An 8,807-nucleotide genomic window follows, 5' to 3' on the forward strand; every position below is an offset into this window, starting at 1 on the left:
AGGGTTTGACAGTGAGTACGTAAACTCCAGCTGGCAGCATTGCGATTGGCTGTTGCCAGTGTCCGTTTAGACAACCAGACACGGTTAGGTTGTGATCAAAGCAAGCATCGGCAGCGAGTCGTATGAGCCCAGAGTGACAGGGCGTTATTTACATGATTAAAATATCCAGTAGGCCACATTTTATTGAAGGAATTATTGAAACATATCTTAAACAATCAGTTCGTCATGGAGTCGTATGACATTATAGCTAACCAACCGGTTGTGATCGATAATGTAAGTATGATGTCACTCATCCACACCCTGCCTTGCCCGCTAAATGACTAGCCAGGAAGGTTAGCTAGCTTATTGTGTTGGAAGCTTTGTTAGCTGATATTATTGAATACTGTGTACCAGCTTGCTATTCATCAATATATTCCAGTTGCACCTAGCTCTTCCCATGTGCATGTCGTGTAGAATGTCTCTTTGTCAATTTAGTTTTGTTGCATTGCATAGCTTGCTAGCTAACTTGTGTGCTACAGAACCAGCTTGCTAGTGCTAGCTATCTAGCTTACGTTACGTGGTTTTTTCATTTAAACGCGGTATAACGCTAACTACATCTCACATCTCCATCATATTTTCTGTGCTGGAAGAATAACAAGATACATAATGATAAAATTATAGTCGCATCAGCTACTAGGTAGCTAGCTGCAACACCGGCTAGACACATTATTTCGCCGGGAGACGAACCCCACCTTGGCTTGCTAACGGCTAGCCATCTATGCTGAGTCGTTCCATGTCATTTCAGCAAGCCATAACACCCACCATCTCCGATTGTTCTGATATTTTTTTCAGTAGTTAGAAACCGATATGATTGACATTCCTGAAACATTATTTTCATAAAATGTAATTTTGTCTTGGAGAAATTAAGCTATTTGATTGCACCCAAATTGGCAATTTTTGTTAGACCATTCCTGGTGAACAAGCAAACTATTCGACTAGAGCAGTTCTAATGGTTTCAATGTTATGGTCTTCAATGGTGAAAGTCCCAAGCACACACTGTATAGTGTTTTGCAATTGGTGTTTTTTGTTGTTGTTGGTAAATGTCACTAATCATATACATATAGAGCTGTTTCCTGATAATTATTTAGGGAAACATAAGACTGCCATGCAATTCATTATTGTATTAGGGTTGTCACAACATTTTAAACCATTTGTATTGTTTTATTTTAGCCCATTTATCCATCAACGTTTTGGGCTTGTCAAAAAAGTATTCATATGGGAATTGAATAGGGATGGATAGCCGTCTCAGAGAGCGGCCTCTTGTTGGACTATTCAAGGAGAGTTGGGTTGAAGTATTAGGTTGCTAAGAGATGGGCAAACTGAATTGCTTTCATGGAGGACTGGCTTGAATTGAGTTAAATCGATTGGTTTACAACCTAAAGTTGCAAAGGAAATGTTGTGATATATTTAATACACACAAGACACCAGCCAAATGGATAGTGTGGCGTTATAGCAGAAACAACGACATCTAGTGGTGAACTTGGTATAATGGTAAATATTGCAAGCGACTTCAATTACACATTCTCCAAACAGGAGGAAAAACATCACCAGATTTACAGGGAATACATTACATAGTATGGAGAAGCAATACTCCAAGTCACAGCTTCATACTACTTGTCTAACATAGATAACTTATACTGTTTACCGGTTGTTGGAATGGGATTGGGATGGGGTGTATGTGGATGGATTTTGACAATTTTGGGGGGATTTTTAGGAAATGCTAATCGTATCTATTAATAGCTACATCAACATTTTAAGAGCAATCTGAGATGGTGGGTGTCAATCCATTTTCTTATGCTTTTTGAAGTGGAACGACCCTGATGCTAGCCCTGCATTGCCAGAGAAGTTAGCTAGCTAGCAGCATTAGCAAGCGCTAACTATCACCATCAGTCACTGATCATGCGCCTTAGGGCATACCAGTCTAAAAATGAAAAACTTCAATCCAAAAAATACCTACTTGAAATTGCATTTTCAATTTTCTTTGCTAGATTATTTATCCTGAATGAGTGTACCCGACCATGCAGGTTGTTGTCGACGTGGTGCTTACCTGTGTCATCTCTTGCCCTGATTAGCCCCGAGGACCGTCATGGGCTCTGTTTTTAAAGCAATACAAGTAGCATACTGTTTTACTAGAAGGGTACTCAAACCCTTATGAAAAGTTGAATTATAAAGAAGGGACTGTGATGCTGCCATGACCCAGCAGACAAAGACTGCAAAGTGTAATATCTCATCCAGAGAGGGATGATGCCTTCTTCAGCTTCAGGCGGTGTCTTGTGAGACACACACACACACATATGAGGAGTGTTAATTGCATTGGGTGGGGGCAGACAACACAAGCAGTTTTTAGCTCAATATGGACCCATTTCTCTCTGTTTTAATTTCTACTCCTATTTACCTATATCGTTCTTTTTCTCCCCAGGGTTCAGGCGTTGTCAAAGCTGGCTTTGCTGGAGACCAGATCCCCAAATATTGCTTCCCCAACTAGTAAGACCTCCATTTTTACTTATCCTACACCAACAACACACCGCTGATATTCAGTCAGATAGCATCCAAGGGATTTGTGTTGTGTTCATGACTCTGTTGTGTTCCAGTGTGGGCCGTCCCAAGCATGTGCGCGTGATGGCAGGAGCCCTGGAGGGGGACCTCTTCATCGGACCCAAAGCAGAGGTAGGCTTCACACCATTGGCTTCCTCATTCGCGCACACACACACACACACACACACACACACACACACACACACACACACACACACACACACACACACACACACACACACACACTATGAATGGGCCTGTCTCAACAAGCCTCTATCTAACCCTTCTCTTACCCCTCCCCTCTCAGGAGCACAGAGGGTTGCTGTCAGTGAGGTATCCCATGGAGCACGGCATAGTGAAGGACTGGAACGACATGGAGAGGATCTGGCAGTACGTCTACTCCAAGGAACAGCTGCAGACCTTCTCAGAGGAGGTGAGCTCTCCTCTCTCTTTCATAACCTCATTCCTTGTTTTGGTGGTCATTGCAGAACAGTCGACCACATGCTTCCTTCAGTAGCCACGGCCACTGGCTTTAGTCACAGATTATTAAACTGTCCTTCTCTCTCTCCTTCCCTCCAGCACCCTGTCCTGTTGACTGAAGCTCCCCTGAACCCCAGTAAGAACAGGGAGAAGGCGGCTGAGGTTTTCTTTGAGACCTTCAACGTCCCCGCCCTCTTTATCTCCATGCAGGCAGTCCTCAGTCTGTGAGTATGTTTCACTGTGTGTTTGTGTGTGTGTGGTAGTGTCTCACTCACGCTTTTGTGTGTATGTTCTACTCGCATCCCTCTCTTGCTCAGCTATGCGACAGGGCGCACCACGGGGGTGGTGTTAGATGCGGGCGACGGGGTGACCCACGCGGTGCCCATCTACGAGGGCTTTGCCATCCCCCACTCCATCATGAGGGTGGACATCGCTGGCAGGGACGTGTCCCGCTACCTCCGACTGCTGCTACGCAAGGAGGGCTACGACTTTCACACCTCCGCAGAGTTTGAGGTGGTTCGCACCATCAAAGAGGTACGGGACGGACTGTGTGACCCAGACACACACGTGTGTCACTAAACGAAAAGAAACGCAGGGCTCTATAGCTGTCGATAGGAATGTGTCAATAATGTGTGTTTCTGTCCTCAGAGAGCCTGCTACCTGTCCCTGAACCCCCAGAAGGATGAGACTCTGGAGACCGATAAGGCCCAGTACACCCTCCCCGACGGCAGCACACTGGATGTTAGTATTTAACACACACACACACACACAACCTTTTTGTTTTATTTTGAAGGATTACAAACATCAACAACATCATAATCACCATGATGACCCTGAGCCTAATCTCTGACACCCAGTTGACCCTAACTTTGACTTTTGACCTCTGCACCCCCCCCCCCCCCGTCCAGATTGGTCCAGCCCGGTTCCGAGCACCAGAGCTGCTGTTCAGGCCAGACTTGATCGGAGATGAGAGCGAGGGCATCCATGAGGTGCTGGCCTTCGCTATCCAGAAGTCTGACATGGACCTCCGACGCACACTCTTCTCCAACATCGTACTGTCTGGAGGATCCACACTGCTCAAAGGTTACGCGCACACACACACGCACACACACTGACTGTTCAACATCAACTAATACCAGTGTGTTGTGAATGGGAAGTGGGTGTTTTCTCATGTGGTTTAAGGCTCCTTAGCTCAGCATTGCACAAACACACACACCCTGTTAGCTAACATAGTCTTTTCTGCTGTAGGCTTCGGTGACAGGCTACTAAGCGAAGTGAAGAAGCTCGCTCCCAAAGACGTGAAAATCAAGGTATAGTAGCTAATAAGTTCATGCCCAGGGAACTCTTCTTGGCCAGAACTCAGCATGTTAGTATGTAAGCCTGATGTTTTTAGCATATGTTGGCAGGATGTTGTCATGTCAGCAAGCCCCTGCTGACTTCCTGTCTCCCTCGCTCTGTTTCATGTCCAGATCTCCGCCCCTCAGGAGAGATTGTACTCCACGTGGATTGGGTAAGAGATCACCACAACATACACACACCAGGGATGCAAACTCGTCGCTTATTGGCGGTGTTCGCCGTTTTTTGATCTCAGAATAGGCTGTCCGTGTAGATCCGAAGGAAGAGAAAAAAAAGTATGGAAATCATTGACTGAGCACAGAATGCATCCCTACGCATTCTAATAAGGGAATAGCATGATGTCAGATCAGAATCAGTGCTTCATTCAAAATCACGTGTTTCCGCTGTGATCAGCCAGCCGCATCCTCTGCCAACCATTACTCACCTGCGTCTCCCCGTCCACTCTTTCTGTGCATCTTTAAATCTAATTTAGCCGCGTCGGCGAGCCAGGGTATGCAGAAACTGACAAGTCTTCTGTTACATTTGTGTAATTATTGGAGCAGCTCGAGCGAAGTGGATACATAGTGTCTTTTCATTTCGCCTGTTTAGAACCAAGAGCACAGACCAGTCTGACTAGGCTCCACTGTCACGCAGCCTCTGAGTGCCATAGAGGAAAAACAGAGCACAGTGGCGGTCATGCTTGCGCCTTTTACATCGCTAAACACCGTATGTCTCTAGCCTAAACCATTCAAAGGTTATGCCCAATTTACTGGAGCCACCTTTCTACCATGAATTCCTGCGTTGTTTTATATAATTTCATAAACCATGGCTGTTTTTAAAGTGGAACTGACAGTGTTTTAGAAACATGAAATCGTATTAAAATCTGTTCATATTTTTACGTTGTCTGACAAGCGACCACTAATTTTCACGTTTTCATACTTTCATAGAATGCTTGGGAATGACGTAGAGTGAGGCATTTGTGAAGATTCAATATAGAATGGAAAAGCGGCCGTGCGTTTGGAAAATCAATAGATCACTGCAGTAAATAAAACCTAATAAAAAATATGTGTTGTCCAGGACCGGACTCTACACAGACCGGTGCGCCATTGCCAATCAGAGCTACAGTAGGCCTATATGCAAATAAGCCATTTGTCACACGAGCCTGCCATCATTCACTTTGAACTGGACTGTGTGTTTACAGGCAGTTACAACAGCGTGACTTTAGATCATTAGAACGCATTCACCAAACGCCACAAAATACACCTGGATGGATTTCTGCAAATATGTAAACACCACGGGAGTCCTCTTACATTTGGGAACTTTACAGTCTTATTGCTCAAACAACCATGAGCATTTAGGCGCTCTCTCCCTCAGTTTCCTATCCACATCAACAAATCAACAACTAATGTTAGCTTGAGCGAGATGAGCTAAAATCTAACGAGGGAACAGTAGATAAACCCTCTCAAACTTTTTCCGCTTGAAGATGGCCGTCAAAATAGCACTGATAAACGATGGGGAATGGTAGCCTGCTCGCCATTCTGCAGCTTGCCTGCCAATGCATGCTTGTCCCAACCCACATTTGAATAACTGAATGGGAACTTGCCTGCCTCCCTGCCCATTTTGATCGATGCCAAATACATTGGATTGACAACTAAGACGTATGCTAACTGTGGATAACAGTCGTTCGAGTTCAGCATAGCTAGCTAGCAAAGTGATTCACATTTCTTGCTAGCTAACCAAATGACACCTGCATCTCAAGCTGTAGCCACAGAAAAACGACACGGGGGCGAAAAAGTCGGCCACTCACCCATCCGTCCAATGACATGACATCGTCCCAGAAGATAGCTAGCTAACATTAGGCTCCGAGTTTGTAGCTCGCTAAATAAATGGCCACACAAATAGATAACCTAGCCTATTAGTCACATTATGACTCATTTGTGATCATTGCCCTTGCTAGTTTAAATGTGTCGACGTTTGTCCGTTTTTGTACAAAATATTGAGTCATTGAAACTGAATCCCTAATGGCTGGAGGCAGCAAACCATGTACCAGGCCAGCTGTGACTTACGACCTGATAGCACTCACTCACCTCTCATCTCTCTTGTGTTCTGTGTAGTGGCTCCATCCTGGCGTCGTTGGACACCTTTAAGAAGATGTGGGTCAGTAAGAAGGAGTATGAGGAGGACAGAGCACGGGCCATCCACAGGAAGACCTTCTAACACCGCTGCCATTAAACTGCTCTCAACCTTAGCTATCTGCCCCCCAACCTTTCCTCACACTACCATCGAATGCTTCTGTATCAGCCCTCAGTCGCCCCACATTACCAATTTTCCACAGATAATTCCAACTACCCCCATATTGCCCTCCATTACCACGCCATACAGCCCAATGTCTGCCCCCCCCCCCCCCCCCCCCCCCCCCAATCCTCTGGCCAGGGGAGTTTCTATATACACCTTCCCTCAGTTCAGCATGCCTTTTGTTGCGACCCACCGCACCCATGGGTGTAGGGAGAAAGCAGGATGCCCCTTCAGGTAAACCTGTGACCCCATCACCTCCTCCCTCCACACACACACCCCTCGACCCCAAAGATACCCTTCACACACCCAGGGCTGTGTGTGCTTCTGTCAATACTGTGGACTGTCTGTTTTTCTGTTCTTAAGGGGGCAATGCTATACTCTACTCAACCCTGAAGTATTTATATTACTTTCCTATCTACCCTGCCCTGTACGATGCCTAGCATCATATCATTCAGTGACAATGAAGGTGAATGTTTTTGTTCTTCTCGATACTGTAAGAATTTCATTCCAAACCGAAGAGATGATTGACTTTTGCTTTTTAAAGTTATTTTTTAGTATTTCGGTCATCACGGTTACAAATCACCATGTTGACGTCGATGGTTGAAGTCACCGTTGTTTTAGTTTCCATATGTTGAATTAGTTTGTATTGAGGGGTATTGGGATAGGTTATGCTGCTCTGTGGGGTCTGGGGTAAAGAATACCACTGTGTTTGACATCGGCTCATAAAACATCCAAGGAATTCATTGGAAAACATTAAAGGAACTTCTCTCTCCGCCAACCCTCCTACAGGTGTTTAACAACAATGACTACTGGTCATGTTTAGACGGCAGCGATGTTTAACGCTTCCTTATGTTGATGTGGCAAAATATAAAGTATCTCCATTCGGTTAGCTGTGTTTTTTTCCCCTCTTTGTCTAAAAAGGATGTTTGTGAAATGGTTTGACAACAGAGGAGTGATGAGATGTACCCTCCTCACTCAGTACAAAACCCAATATGGGGATTTAGACATTGTGACCATTACTATTTCTAAATGACCGTTTAAAGATATGAACGCTAAACTTGAATGCCTTATAAAAGATTTATCTGACAAAGTGCTGTCTGTGGAAAAAGTTGACATTTAGGCCGACATCAGATGTGTTCCTGTTATTAGTGGTCTGTGTTCAACAGAGAGACTGGTCTGAGAGCTGTGTACCTGGACAGGTTACATTTTGAGGAGGTCTTAAGTCTCCCCTAACCACTGTTGCAGGGTCAGATTTATTTATCACCCAACTGGTTAACCTTCAGATTGTTTGATTGTTTATCTGATCTTAAACCGTGAGTGAACTCTGATCTCAGTGTTAGAGGTCAAGGGAAGGCCACTGCGATCCTCCTCCGACAAACATTTTAATTTTTCATCTCCAAAGGCTCCATTTAAACCATGGTGGGGATTAACTGTTAAATATGCAACTGTTGTTTTAAGTGTATGTATGGGATAGAAACATTGAGAGATGTTTAGTTGCTATAGACTGTAGTAAGACCATTCTCACAATAAGGATGTAGAAGCACAAGATGGCGGAGTATTATCAGTTAGTTTCTACCATCTATTTCCCCCCTCATGTACCAGTAGAAGTCTGGGTGTTATTATGGCTAAGCTGGGTTCCCTGCATCTCATTGGCAGTAAAGAGGTTGTGTCCAAACCTGTGTCCGCCTTCCTTCCGTGCCCCGACACCGGAAAGTCCACTTTATCTTCTGGGTGTTTTTAAAAAGGTTCTAAACTTCATCAGCCTTGTGTACAGTGGAACACTTTTCAAAAAGTCAACAACTAAAGAAGATCGTTAAATACAGGAATAAAAATGTACAATACTGTTTATTCAAGTCTTGCTTTTACTTTTCATTTTGTAAATTCAGTATAATAAAATAAGTTAATGACTGCTGTTGGAGGTGTCTGTGTTTTATATATAATTAATTATAGTCGTAATTATAACCATAACCAACAGGATGCTGTGAAGTCTTTTCGACATTGTGACCCAGTTCGGTTACACTTGTAACTTTGGTCCCGTTTTATTAAACAGACATAAAAAGGCTTTATAAAGCATTCATTCGTAAGCACTAGATAAATGCTTTCCAAAGTCATACCACATTTAT

General features: G+C 44.2%; 1 protein-coding gene across 1 annotated transcript; it reads left to right on the forward strand.

The window, feature by feature from the left end:
* Positions 1 to 8,597, forward strand: actr1b (actin related protein 1B). Its single transcript, XM_014128280.3, has 11 exons — positions 1 to 273; positions 2,459 to 2,523; positions 2,631 to 2,706; positions 2,882 to 3,007; positions 3,154 to 3,278; positions 3,372 to 3,588; positions 3,703 to 3,795; positions 3,963 to 4,137; positions 4,303 to 4,364; positions 4,524 to 4,564; positions 6,504 to 8,597. Exons 1-11 carry the CDS (start codon positions 226 to 228, stop codon positions 6,604 to 6,606), a joined length of 1,131 nt encoding a protein of 376 aa, XP_013983755.1. The 5' UTR covers positions 1 to 225; the 3' UTR covers positions 6,607 to 8,597.
* Positions 8,598 to 8,807: the final 210 nt, after the last annotated feature.

Source organism: Salmo salar, chromosome 11 (assembly GCF_965601325.2).
Source record: "Salmo salar chromosome 11, fSalSal1, whole genome shotgun sequence".
Lineage (NCBI taxonomy): Eukaryota > Metazoa > Chordata > Actinopteri > Salmoniformes > Salmonidae > Salmo > Salmo salar.

Coding starts and splice junctions, on each gene's coding strand:
- actr1b (XM_014128280.3), top strand. CDS start 226: ATGGAGTCGTATGACATTATAGCTAACCAACCGGTTGTGATCGATAAT. Junction 3,796..3,962: donor CCGACGGCAGCACACTGGAT/GTTAGTATTTAA, acceptor CCCCCCGTCCAG/ATTGGTCCAGCCCGGTTCCG. Junction 4,365..4,523: donor CCAAAGACGTGAAAATCAAG/GTATAGTAGCTA, acceptor TTTCATGTCCAG/ATCTCCGCCCCTCAGGAGAG.